The following is a 14,113-nucleotide window of genomic DNA, read 5'->3' on the forward strand; positions in this document are numbered from 1 at the left end:
GGCGAGTATTAGTTCCCTGGGTTAAAATAACATACTAAAATCAGACCGAGTTTACATGTACAAATATTGTATCCCAAATTTACCACACTATAAGATCATCTTCCTGCTTCTGAATACACCGTTTACACCAACACTACACCAACATTCACAATTACACTGTCTGATATGAGCTCTTCGATAACCAAGTTATCGTCTTCACAGACCTCCTTGGCGGGAATCGGGAACAAATTAAACGAAAAATATAATTATTTTTAAAACTTTTTTTAATAAATATTTTACAATAAAAGTGACTTATTATCAACAAAATTGTTTATTCACATTTGAAAGTTATTCAAGCTATTTAAAGCTTCTTCAGCTTTCTTTTCGGTATCTGCGGAATTCTCATTTACAGCAGATGGAAGATTCGTTTTTGTATTTGAAAGTGTTTTTGGAGGTGTCACTTCAGGTACCCTCATTTTATTTTCTAGTTGTTCTAATGCCTTATCTATTTCAGCTACTTTATTTTTTATATTGATCTGAAAAATAAAATATGAAGGATGTTAAACCTCGAACCACAATATAAATTACTGTAAATACGAGGGTTGCTACCCAAGTTTTGAGATATGGCAACACTGTTGTGTAGTTTGTTTGTTGCAACTAGAGTCTTTCAAGACCAATCGCAGAAGAAGAATCATTCTCAGCCACGACATTATGAGCTCTCACAAATAATTCAAATAAAAACGTTTTTGAACAGTCAAAAGATCAAATTGATGTGTCATCCTTCGTACAGTCCTTGTTCGGCACCTACTGATTTTTTCTTGTGCCCGCATATCAAAAATAAATGGCGAGGTCAACGTTTTTATACACATGAAGAAGCAATTAAAGTATTCAAATCACATGTTTTGGAGGTACCTCAATCGAAATAAAATTTTAAGTGTGAAATTAACTTGTACAATTTAATCCATGAACAGTGATTAAAAAAAGTGTAAAAATTTAAATATAAATGTTGATATCTGTTAACAAATAATCAATACGATCACAATAAGTGAATATTATTTTACCTGTTTCAAATCAGTCTTCACAGCTTTCGCTTTTGCCTTAAGTTTCAAACTTTTAGCACCAGCAACTTTGAAAACGTTACCTACTCTCTTCTTGTTCTTTCCCATCTTTACCTAAAATACTGTGTTCTTAGGGTTTGTTGGAAAATATATTTGTTCATATAATAAAACATAATGTAAAATGTTAGTGATTTGAAAAGTTTTCAAAAAGTGCATATATAAATTATTATTCATAAAAATGGTTGCAAGTCATGTCAAACTTGATACCAGTGATGCTTGTTCAATACTGCATCCATCAACAGATCAATTTATTCCTAACATTATAAGAAACTTGTTAAAAAATACAATTTCTATTAAAATTTCAGTTTTCTAACTGATGAAACTGTCTTTTCCTTTTGGAGTAGGTTTGCCGCTTGGCAATCCACTGTTTCACTGGTTCAAACGTGGTACCTAACTATCTCTTAAACCTTAACCTGGCAGTACAGTACCACTTGGTGAACTTTTTCAATAAAATCGCTGGTTGTCGCAGATTTTGACTCTGCACAGTGTCCTAGCTCCTCTTCCATTTGCAAGTGCTTATGCCTCAATTTTTTCCATTTTCTGAAAAATCTCAACAGCTACTCACGTATACTATTATAAAACAGAAATTAAATGTCCAAAATGCCTGAAATATTAGTGAGAATCCCTCATCTCAGTACAAATATATTCCCCAATTTATATGATAAATGCTTCAAGTTGAAATCAGAAACTTTTTCGCATTTAGCAACTTAGCTCTTATAACTGAATAAGAATATATGCAAAAGGATTGAATTACATACTTCTTTTTGTATTATTATCTTCATGATCCTCAAACTTTCTTTTTCTAAGATTCTCAGTGGTTAAAATTTCTCTTGTCAGCCTTATAGTGACCCTCATCATTTCTTTAAGGGAGCTTACAGTCCTTACTCTAAAGATATCAATAATATCACTGACATTGCAATTAAAGTTTTCTAAAATTAATTCCTTTGCTAATTCTGTATAATTTTCTCCTTTTACAAAACAATAGAGAAATATTAATGGTGTCTTTGTAATATTTGGAAGTTCATCTGGATTAAATAATCCTTCGAAATTGGCGAGAAAATTCACAGCCAAAGCTGGAAGGTTCATTGTGATGAAAATGTTATTTTCATTTTCTAAATTGATTGGTAAATGTTTTTTGATCATAGTTTTAATAAAATCTGCTCCATCTTTATTGAATGACTGAAAATATTCATTAGAAATCTTGTTGGCTTTTGCATTGTATTCGAGCCATTTGTATGACTCTGGATTTAGATCATTGGCATAAACAATGCATCTCTTCTTAGCAGCAGGTATTGAAAATGGGCCTACTCCAGCAAAAACATCAAATAAAACATCTTGTTGGTTCAGTTTCTTTATTATTCTCTCATGTTCCGTGCACAATCTAGAGTTCCAATATACTTTGGAAAAATCAAATTTGAAGGTGCAGTTGTTTTCTTTGACTGCTGTTATCATATTATTTTCCCCTTTCAATAATTCCATATGAAAATTTCTATATGTATTATCAATCATGTTCACTTTGTTCACAACAGATTTACAGCCTTGTACTTTATCAAAAAGAATATCTCCAATTATACTTTTAAATGGCAATAAGTGTTCTCTGAGGTTTACATGAACTATGTGTCCAATTTTTGTAAAACTTGATAAACCTACAATATAAAATAACTATCAATTACAACAAATCAAACTCCATAAGCAAACATATGCAATTAAGACATACCTTCCTTATCAGCTGGAAGAATAGCCCGTAATAAGTCTTCTGCTGAAAAATTCTCATAAGTCAACTCAACATTTTTTATTTTCAGATCGTTTTCTGTCACAGAATTCTTTTCCAAAGCAGACTGAATATCATTTGGTAATCCTGACCAGTTTTTAATTAATTCAGGCGATAGATAGATTTCAACTTTATTATCAGCAATATGTTGTATTGGTTTAAACTTTTCTATTTTCATTAAATAGTTTTTTAGTAGAGGTACAATACCTTGCAATTTTTTCTCATTTATTGATAGGCAATGAACTTGAACAGTCGTTTTTATTTTATCTTTATTCAAGGTCTTCATACACCGAATATCATCGGGTGGATGTAAAATATTTTTCATTATGCTTCTTTCACAAGTATTGCAAAATCTTAAAATGCGAGTTGTGAAAAGTTTAATATGATTTTGGTTTAATAAACTGAACATGTAAATTATAGTACTTACTAATTAGAAATTAACGATAACTTCACAGATTAACTCGTGTTATTATGTTATTGAATTTTTAACCTATACATTCTTCTTTTTCGTATGAAACTATTTCTTCTCTGTGGTGATGGACTCAATCCGTAGACTATCCAACCAGTAAAGTGTCGGATGTCCCTACACATAAAATAGAACTATTTTAATAGGTGTATTTTAAATTGAAAATAAATTGTCTAATAATTGTCCTCGTTGATGTTCGGAGAACATCTATGAGACGTGAGATTGAGTCTTTTATTAAGTACATTTCGAAGCTACAGTGTAATAATTTATGATTTGTTTAATAAGATCAGAGTAGCAAACGTATCTCATGCTTCACTATATCCTAATATATATGTTTACAGAGTCTTAGTTCAACTTATGTAGATTGAAATAAAAGGTGAAAAATAAAACGATATTTCTTTCATTACATTAAGATGGGTCCTCACAATTCTGTAATAAAGTAAAGAATGTGTAAAGAATAAAGAAATTTTCGAGACTTGTACTAGAACCAATATTATTAAAGCAGAACAGATAACGTCGTCAATAATGTTTCGTGCATGTTTAGCTTGTGCGTGTTTAGGCCTCTATGATTTCTTAAAATTTGTTTGTCCTATAAAACATAGTCCAAAAATGAATGAAGAATAATGACAGACCGTATTTATATTTTTGATATAAAGTGAGTATCACTGTGTTATCAGTTAATAAGTTTTCACCAAAAGAATTATGCAATTTAAGTGTGATATGGTTTGTACTTGTAACAAATATTTTATTCATTAGATTGAAAATTATTAATATTAAGGTAAGTGGTATATACATTTTTATGATAGCTTTTTGGTAAAAGGATAAAAACGTTGGCTTTGTAAACAAAAGGTCCTAGGTTCAAACCCCAAGGAAATGATTTATTTTTTGTTTAATCGATAGCTTGTTCATCAGTTTTTTCATGAAATCTGCTATTAAGAGTAAATCTGCGTACTGAAAAAAAATGCAAAAACATGTGTGAAAAAGCTCGACATTATTGAGGTATAAGGTGCACAATGTTTTCATTTTTCACTATAACCCCTAACATTGTGGGACTATTGAGGAACATTTCAGTCTTGTATGATGTAGTTTGAAAAATATGACTACTCGACGATAGGAATTGTGTAAATAAGGGTTTCTAAGTATCCTACCCATTAAAATTCAGAGGATAGTTTCGGAGGTATTTTGGGTGGAAAATATTCATTCTGACTATATCTTAGGGAATCGCGGAATAATTTAAATAAAATCCCTACATAAGTGAATTGAGCTTTCCCATGATATCTCTTTTGGTGAAGTAGTGTAATATGAAATTTATACTCTAATTTTTATTTTCTATTAGGATCCTATAGACATGGAAGGGAATGATGACAAGCCTGGTAACAAAAAATTATTCATTATAACTCCACAAGAATTAGCAGAACTCGGAGTTCTTAACAAGTTATCTAATAATAAATTTGATAAAACAGATGAGAAATGTATTCCAACAACATCAACAAGCTTTAATGAACTTGATTCACTTGCAGTTCTTAAAAGTGCTATACAGAAAAAAATGTCTTCAAATAATCAATTAATGTTCAAAAAACCTGTAGAACCGGAAACTTCTAAAGTGAAAAAGTCACATTCTGAAAAATTACTAAATACAGACAACAAACCTGCAAAAAAATCTAATAAAAAAGATACTGCTAGTAATAGAGCTCTAGTGCCTAAAATAAAAAATAAATCAGTTAGAAAAATTGAAATAGACAAAAAACCCTGTGCTCCTGCTGATACAATGAAAAGAAAAAAAAGTGTCAGTGTTTTAAGTAACACATCTGTTAGTTTCAGTAAGGAAGATCTTCATAAAATTATCAGTGAGGTTCCTTATTCAAATGTAAATGATACCTCAACATCGGAATGTAATGAAGCAACTATTGTTACAAACCCAATTAATAATGATGCAAGGGAATATAAGAAACCTACAATTGCCAAAAAAACTAGGTATATACCAAATATTGGCGATATCAAAAGGAAGCAAAATATAAAACTTCCAATTGCTAATATGAAAAACATGGAAAATACATCATTAGATAATCAATTACATTCCTTAGACAAAGTTGAACAAAAAAATAGCAATGAAATAATAAAAACAGGTAGTAGTGACTCCAATTTTGAAAAACCTATAAATAGTTCATTGATGGATATTACAACAGAAGATGACAAAAATAAAAACTATAATAAAATGCAAATAAATAACAATAAAAATAAAAAAATTAGTTCAGACGCCCATTTCAAAAAAAGTCATTCTATTCCTGATAATAATGAAACTATTGATACAAAAACTACTAAAGATGTTGGAAGTTGTTCTGAAAAGAAGCAAGGAAGTAATCAAGAAACTAATGAATCACATATTAATAAGCTTGAAGAAACAGTTTCAGCTTTAGAGGATGATCATTCAAATGAATGTGCTGATAATATGCAGAAAATTGTTAGAAATGAAGAAATCTCTATAGAAATGTCCAAAAGAGCAAGTGAAATATTAATCACCAATGAAGTGACAGGACTAACAGAAAATATTTCATCTCAAGAGATACAAGAACATCCATTAACTGATTTAACCAAATGTATTAGAGACACTATTGAAAACAAAGAAGATGAAAGCAATAAAGAGAAAGATATATCAAATATTGGCATACAAAGAACACATCCTGAAAGTATTGGTAGCTGTATGACTGAAATAGTTCCAGTAAATAGAAAGAAAGTAGAAGCAAAAGATGAAACTATATTAAATAGTAGTATATTGAGTAAAACAACAGAATTTTTAAAAAATACTTTCGATAATGTAAGCAAAGAAGAAAAAATTCCAAAAAAAAGTATATCGAGTAGTACTTCCCCACAGACAAGGACTATTACAAGCAATGAAGACCAAATAACACATCAATCTGATGATGACACAGAAATAAGTTCCAAAAATGATTTAGTAGCAGCCAAAATTGCCAGTTGTATAAAAGAAATAAGTAAAGAAAACATATATCTAAAAATTCCAGAAGGAAGAAGAGAAACTGAATTATTTTCCAATTTAATCAACCAGGATAATAAAGTAGGAAAATCAGAAGTTGTTTTAACTGAAGGGACATTAGATTATTTATTAACTGATGTTACTTCTAAAGATGTTATTGAAAACATAGAAGAAAATACTGATGAATGTAAAAGTAGTAAACCAAATATTGAGTCGCAAGGAGCATGCTTCCAAAATATTGTTTGTTGTGTTAATGAAAATGAAAAAGATGCAGAAAATAGACTAAAATTAGGGATAAATAAAAATTGCGGAAATAGATTAAGTAAAGCTAACTCTTGTACAAATATATCAAAAGAAACGATTGACAAAGTAATAACAAATGTCGTAATGAAGTTAACAGAAAGTGATGACGAACAGTCTCACCGACAACTATTGATAGATGAACCACCAAAGCATTGTGAAAATACAACACATACTTTTAAATATACTTCTGATAATATTAGAGAAAATGTCAATTTGGTTGAAAGTAAAGAAGAAAAAGATTCTACATTGAATACTATTACACCATCAAGTACAGTTATAAGAAATGAAGATCAAAGAGCAAATCAACTAGACTCTGCAAATGAAAGAGATACAAGCCTTAAAAATGATTTAGTAACATTGAAATTAGTCAGTTCTCCTCTAAAAATAAGTGAGCCTAAAGTAATTAATAAGAATGATAACTTGAGTAGTGGAAATAATTCAAACCAATCAATAAAAGTTGAAAAAATTTATAAAAAACCAGATATAATTAAAAACAGATCAAGGACTAAAACTACAACATCAAATCATCAAGAGGAAATTGAAACTGAGGATTTACAACTATCTATTGAACAACCTAAAGAAGAAATCATCAAAAAGTCATCAGCTGCAAATGCAGAGTTGTCAAAAAATAAAGATGAATCAGTTGATAAAACTACTGCTACAATAGTCAAGAAAAAAGTTGGAAGACCAAAAAAACACAGAATAGATCCATCAACTACTGCAGAAAAGATACCAATACAATATAAATTATCTGTCGATATAAGTAGTGAAGGTAGTAAGGTGAGAAAGTCAAAAAGTCATAGTGTTTCTGGAACAGATGATTATTTGCAATGCAAAAAAGAAAATGATGATAAAGGTCCTAGTACTACACGTGGTTCATCATCATCTTGTTTGTTGGTAAAAAGTAGTGATGATAAAAACCAAGCTCAACTTTCTGACACTAATGAACCAAAAATGAATTCATTAGATGAAAATGAATCAAACAATAATAAAAAAAAATCAGTACCTCATTTGGAGAAATTGGATAGTTCGCTTATAGATAATAAAAACGATGACATTCCAAAAAAGAAAAGGGGTAGAAAACCCAAAAGTGAACGTTTACCTTCTCCCGTACAAGAAAAAATTGATTTACTTACTGAAATATCACGAAGCGGTAGAAAACGACTTAAAATAAATTATGTAGAATTAGAGGGAAATTACAATGAAAACATCCAAACAGAAGGAAAGCGAAAACGTGGAATTGCAAATGAAAAAGATGAAGAAACCACAAATTCAAATCAACTATTGGATCAACACAGACCAGTAGAATCGACCCCTACTAGGAAAAGGGGTAGAAAGTCGAAGGTCCCATCCCCAAAACAAGAGCAAATTGTATCAGAAACATCCCGAAATAACAAAGAACGTGATAATTCTGTTGAGGACCGAGAAGGAAATTCTAGTGAACTGAAGAAAGATGTAAATCGATCGAATGAAAACAATTTAGAAGATATTTCGGGAAAAAAGAAGAAGAGGAGGAAATCACAATGTCAATTTGATCAGTCTCCCATAGAAAAAAACAAGAAGAGTGAAGAGAATGTCGAAAAGAACCCAGTTGCAAATGAACATGACGAATTATTATCAGTAACATCTTGTAGGGAAAACAACATTTTTGATGCTTCAGTTGGGTAAGTTGAACTAAATTTATACGAAGTGTAATAAATATACAAAAAAAGTGGACAATTTATTATTACTATTATCTCTTATTAACTGTCAAATTTCTCTGTCCAAATGCTTTAAAATGATTCTTATAGACTTATACAGTCAGAAACACATCACAGTATAGCATACGCGGTACGGTTCTTCGGCCCGGGAGACATTTTGGAAGTAAATTTCGGCCCTAGCTTAAAAGTATTCGCCCACCCTTGACGTAAACCATTTTTCTGTTAAAAGAGTATTTAAATAAAATAGTAAGCAGAAAAAAATTTGCGCACGTACTTTGGAGTAAGTTTTAAAAAGTTTGTTTAAAACGATAAAATCATTTAAACATAAAAAAACTGTTTTGTTTGAATATAAAAAATACATTTTTCCCAACCTTGTAGGTAGATCCTTATTTTTAGTATCAAATAATTTTTTACGATTATTAAATACGGCTATTAAATAAAGATACTGGTTACGAAAAATGGTTTTATTATAAAAATTATTCTACATTCGAATGTTCCCCTTCAATATACTCCCCCTCGCCACACACCTTTCCATACGTTTATTCCATTGATCGAAGCAGTGCTGGAAGTTTTCTTTGGTGAGTGCCTTTAGGAGCTCTGCCGCTTTTTGCTTTACCGCTTCCATCGACTCAAATCGGGTCCCTTTCAAAGCTGATCTTTTTCCTAACCTTTCAAGGGAATCTGAGCAGATCCGTTGACGCAAGAGCTTTTGATCAGGAATCAGATTTTTTGGCACAGACCTTCGTCATGTGTAATTCCTCGTATAAAATGTTTCTAACCGTTTCTTTTTCGGCGTTTACAGCCTCAGCAACCATCCGGATGCTCATTCGATGATTTGCACGTATAATTTGGTTGATTTTGGTCACTGTTTCCGGAGTTGAAACAGTGGCAGGGCGACCTGGGCGCTGGTCATCTTCAGTGCTCTCACGGTCCTCACTGAAGCGCTTACACCACTCAAAAAACGCGCACGAGATAGATATTTGTCCCCATAGGCCTCTTGCAACAATTTATAATACTCAGTCGGAGCTTTTTTCAATTTAACGAGAAATTTGAGATTGATACGTTGCTCATGGTTTTCGTCACACATGGTGAGAAAAAAACACATTCGCTTCAAACTTCTACTGCAGAAATACTATAATAGTGATGGAAACGTGTTTTGGGACGTACATAGACAAGACATCTAGATACTCAACGCACTACTCGTTTTGTACCCCACCCATCTAGGGCGGCCTTCAGGCGCGCACTCTCCTTATTTAATAGCCAGGCCTCGTACATTGTCTCAACTATTGAACCTAGAATCACGATTTATCTTCAAAAATGTCTTTGAAAAAATCGTGAAGTTTCCGGTGCCGATTTCAGTGGCTTCACATCTGACAGAAAAATCTAATAAGGAGGGCTAGAGAAATATATTTTTTTAAAAGTTCTTTATGAAGACTTGATTTCAGTCACTAAAAGTTTATTATCCTAAGACTTTTCCACAATTTTAAAACTTTCACGTGATGGCTTCTGGTCAGGGTTGCCAACTCCCAGCCACAGAAATACGGGAACCGCAGGCATTTCAAACCCTTATCTTGTTTGAAAATAGACAAGAAATCAGTGCAATTAATCTCTAAATTTAAAGTTATGAGAACTTCGGCTCTTATCAAATTCACGCTGCAATGATTTATAGATTTCGTTCATTTGAAATGCATGTGAGGAAATAACCTCTCGACATAGACATTAGAAGGAAGGATATTCAGTACGCAGGGCATAACGGTTTTTAGCACTTCTTTGGCATTAGGGATATCGATATCTGGCACTTTTTTGAGGCTACATAATATTTGTATCTTTTTTGATAATATCTATTGTATAAATAAAATTGGAGAATATTTGCAACGAACCGTCTCATTGAGTCGTTCAGAACCGAAATCATGTCTTAATAAAGAGCTTTTAAAAAAATATATTCATTTCTCTAGAGAGCACTTCTTATTAGATTTTTCTCTCAGATGTTAAGCTATTTTTTTATTTGCTTTTAATCGAGAAAAGAAAATTTATGTTTTTTCCAATTTTTGAAGATAAATCGTAAATCTAGGTGTGCAGTTTAGTAGCTCAGGCGATGTACGAGGTCTGGCTATAAAAAAACGAGATTACGCGCCTAGAGGGCGCCCTACACTGGTGGGGTAAAAAACGAGTAGTGCGTTAGGTATCTAAATATCTTGTCTATGCACGTCCCAAAACATGTTTCCGTCACTATTATAGTATTTGTGCAGTAGCGGTTTGCAACGAACGCGTTTTTTCCTCGTGACGAAAAACGTATCAATCTCAAATTTATCGTTAAATTGAAAAAAACTCCGACTGAGCGCTATAAATTGTTGCACGATGCCTATAGGGACGTGTTTTTGAGTTAAATAAGCGCTTTAGTGAGAGCCAAGAGAGCAATTCAATTCAAGGCAATGTTGATCGTTTTTCTCGACATTGACGGTATCGTGATGACTGACTGAAGGTCAGACTATCAACCAGACTTACTATTTGTCACTGCGAAAACGAGTTCGTAAATAATCAGGATTTTGTACCAGAACAACGCGCCTGCCAGAATAACGCGCTATCTGTGAAGCAATATTTGACCAGTAAGCGCACTGCAGTGCTCGAATACCCGCCTTACTCACCAGATGGCAGCGTGCAATTTTTTTCGTTATCGAAGATATAATCTGCTGTGAAAAGGGCCCGATTTGATTCGATGGAAGACGTAAAGCAAAAACGACAGCTAAAGACACTCACCAAAGAAGACTTCCAGCACTGCTTCGATCAATTGAAAAAAAAAACGTATAGAAAGGTGTGTGGCGAATGGAAGGGAGTATATCGAAGAGGAGCATTCGAATTTAGAATAATTTTTATAATTGTTGCAATTTTGTGTCTCCAATTTTAGACAGTCGATTAACTCGGATGTGAACCATGTTGGGAAGGAAAATGTTGTATGCGTTATTTGTGATAAAAAAGTTAACAAATGGAGAGATCATAACGAAATCGTTCATAATAATCTCGGGTGGAAACAAGGAGAACCTTATATAGTAAGTGTTTATGAATAAAAATCATGCTTTTTCCACAAATTGATTTTTCTTCCATGTTGGATGTTAGGTAGATATTAAGTAATAGATATGAAAATTAAAAAAAACAGGACATGTAGAGGAGAAATCCTGTTGAAGTTACTCTACTACTACACTATTGACTATTTTTGACATTGGACGTATTAGTATTTTTACTACTAAATAACTAATTCCCACGGGACTTCGTTGCAACGCGTGTTTATTCTCTAGACCTGTTGCGAACGCATTTGGATACACTTTTAGTTTTACAATATGTTTTCCGCGTATTTCTTTGACATACGAAAGACCTGGCATCCTGGTGAATAGCTTTGTTGATTATGGAACTCCTAGAATCATTCTTAGGGCTTAGGACTGAAATTTCTATAATTTTAGTGTTTAAATCTGCAGTTGTTCTCTTTAATTCTAGTTCTTAGCTCCAGATTGGTTTCAAGATGGTTTCGTAAATGAATCTTTTGATAATTCTGTTCTACCTAGTTACCAATAGATATTCCTCAACTTGTGGCCCGGATGCATGCCCAGGTATTTGACTTCGTCACCCTGTGTGATTTCTTTGTCGATCAGTTTTACAGGCGGACATTTTTCTTTGTTATATATGACGCTCCATCTTCCCTGGTATATCTCTTCTATCTCCTCAATATCTTGATGAAATCGTTCACCTTGAAGAAAATTAACTTTCAAACTCATCACGCAAATTAAAGTTTGAAATGCTTTTAACATTCTTTCGACGATTTGTTTGTAATTAGGGTTCTAATAATTTCTCTATGACCTCTTTGACAGCAATCCGCCCTTCTGTTTGAGCCGTCTAATATCTGGTCCAATGAAAACACCTTCTTTCAAATTTGTCGCCGAGAGACCTGATATTAAGTATATTGGAAATGACTTTACCAATTGCTCCATCAATCCCAGCTTTATGTGAAGTCCAGTTCAGTTTCAAAAGAAAAAATACTCTTTAAAATCAATTTTCAGCAGTCGAAAATCTAAAAGATCTACGCTTTAGTTCTAAGTATGATTTCACAGTATACACACGGAATTTTATCTCTATTTTTCGGTAGACAGCTGGTTATATTACCACCAAGCGGATGAAAACAATTCTTAGAAAACTGTCCTTAAACAAAGGACGCTGTCTGCAATGAAATTAATTTTTTTTCCGAAATTTTGGGTCCTACTTTGAGGCCCTATAGGTCGTGGTATACAGCTCCTCTATACGTCTCTGCTCTTAGTCTCTCTCTAGATCTTGCTTAGGTAAATGATTGCAGTATGAATCTCAGTACATCTTTGTTCATTTAATTTGAAAAGTCCGCTTTGTCTACTATAATCGTTAAAATATAATTAACCCTGCAGAGGAAAAGCTTTCCTATATCAGGGCTATTATAATTTGGTGTTATCTTGTGCTTCTGGAATCAAACGCGTTCCATCCAGTTCGAATCTAGTTTATCGAGTTATAAAATGTCCAAATAATGATTAAACTTTGTTTTAAATCATATTTCAATATTATAATAATGACTTCTTAGTATTTAGATGATATTGCGCTATTAAAGAAGATATTGAATCCTCTGCTTACCAAAAACAAAAGTTTGATTTGCTTCAAATGTAAGGCGAGTTATACGAAAACAACTGATTTTATTTTGCATAAAGAAGAATGCGATGGAATTGTATGTAATGGCAACGTTACTTGTGCCGTTTGTAACAATTTAGTAACGAGAGAAAAATGGAAAAACCATAAATTACAACACAATAACTTGGCATGGAGAGTCGGTGATCCACCGCTGGTAAATATTATTTTTATATTACATTTTCATTACTGTAGCTTGCCTCTTATTATTGTATTCGTTAAGATTTATTGTACACGGATCGCTCCTATTGGGAACCAACGTCATAATTAAGCGATTCCAAGTGTCCCTTAGACGTTTGAAGTTCCTTTAACGTATCAAATTACTTAATTTTATTTTATATTGATGTGAGTTTAACGACCATAAATGTAATTATTTATAGTTTTTGACTACAATAGAATTTTAGTATTTAGCGGTTTGTAAACAGTTTACACAGTTTGTTTAGTCGTGGTTCATTGATCGACTGTTTATCTAGCTGCGGAGTCTCAGAATCTGTGGAAGCAAACAGAGCAATTTCTATGTCTCCTTCGAATCTTGGCCTGCTTATTGAGTCTGCCTCTACAGTTTTTAGACGACCCACTTGCATCGGGAACCATTAGGATCTGTTAATCATCTAGTTAAATGATACAAAGTGTCCCGTATTTTACCCTCCATTAACTTATCGTCTCGGATTACTTAATTTTTGTCTTATATTAATGTGACTGTGAAGAATCATAGATTTACCTATCTAATTTCGAGTTATTATTGTACTTGTTGTACACTGATCGCTCCTATTAGGAACCAACGTCATAGTTAAACGATTCCATGTGTCCCTTGGACATTCGAAGTTCCATTAACGTATCAAATTACTTACTTTTATTTTATATTCCTTGAAATCGAAAAGTTACATATAGTTTACATACAGTTTTTAAAGAACTGAACTTATCTATCTCTTTAATAGTTTATTATGCCCTTATTGAGTCGCGTCTCCGATATGCCCTTCCCTTCTGGTACGTGTGATGCGACTCAATTTGAGCGGATCTTGAAACTACAAAAGAGAGATGTTTGATATTTACTCGGACTAAATAGCTGGGCTCACTGCAGGGTCTTCT

At 32.6% G+C, this 14,113-nt stretch overlaps 2 protein-coding genes across 3 annotated transcripts in view; one reads left to right on the forward strand and one right to left on the reverse strand.

The window, feature by feature from the left end:
- Positions 1-245: 245 nt before the first annotated feature.
- On the reverse strand, positions 246-3,387 carry LOC130893121 (tRNA (guanine(37)-N1)-methyltransferase). Its single transcript, XM_057798928.1, has 5 exons — positions 3,296-3,387; positions 2,815-3,221; positions 1,856-2,743; positions 1,041-1,151; positions 246-515 (listed from the first exon to the last, which is right to left on the reverse strand). Exons 2-4 carry the CDS (start codon positions 3,191-3,193, stop codon positions 1,117-1,119), a joined length of 1,302 nt encoding a protein of 433 aa, XP_057654911.1. The 5' UTR covers positions 3,194-3,221; positions 3,296-3,387; the 3' UTR covers positions 246-515; positions 1,041-1,116.
- A 468-nt stretch (positions 3,388-3,855) lies between these two features.
- LOC130893122 (uncharacterized) overlaps positions 3,856-14,113 on the forward strand; it is a 31,625-nt gene continuing 21,367 nt past the window's right edge. The window contains exons 1-4 of one of the 2 annotated variants that reach the window (XM_057798929.1): positions 3,856-3,989; positions 4,671-8,293; positions 11,235-11,376; positions 12,924-13,181. In XM_057798929.1, coding sequence (XP_057654912.1) covers positions 4,683-8,293; positions 11,235-11,376; positions 12,924-13,181 — 4,011 coding nt within the window. In that variant the 5' untranslated portion in view covers positions 3,856-3,989; positions 4,671-4,682. Of the gene's footprint in view, positions 4,113-4,670; positions 8,294-11,234; positions 11,377-12,923; positions 13,182-14,113 lie in introns of both variants that reach the window. The other variant, XM_057798930.1, reaches the window with a different exon arrangement.

This window comes from Diorhabda carinulata, chromosome 4, assembly GCF_026250575.1.
Source record: "Diorhabda carinulata isolate Delta chromosome 4, icDioCari1.1, whole genome shotgun sequence".
Lineage (NCBI taxonomy): Eukaryota > Metazoa > Arthropoda > Insecta > Coleoptera > Chrysomelidae > Diorhabda > Diorhabda carinulata.

Excerpts from the sequence above, each read along its gene's own strand:
- LOC130893121 (XM_057798928.1), bottom strand. The coding sequence starts at position 3,193 with ATGAAAAATATTTTACATCCACCCGATGATATTCGGTGTATGAAGACC. Across the intron at positions 2,744-2,814 it reads TCTTCCAGCTGATAAGGAAG|GTTTATCAAGTTTTACAAAA; the intron begins GTATGTCTTAAT and ends TTTATATTGTAG. Across the intron at positions 1,152-1,855 it reads AGATAATAATACAAAAAGAA|GTAAAGATGGGAAAGAACAA; the intron begins GTATGTAATTCA and ends ACAGTATTTTAG.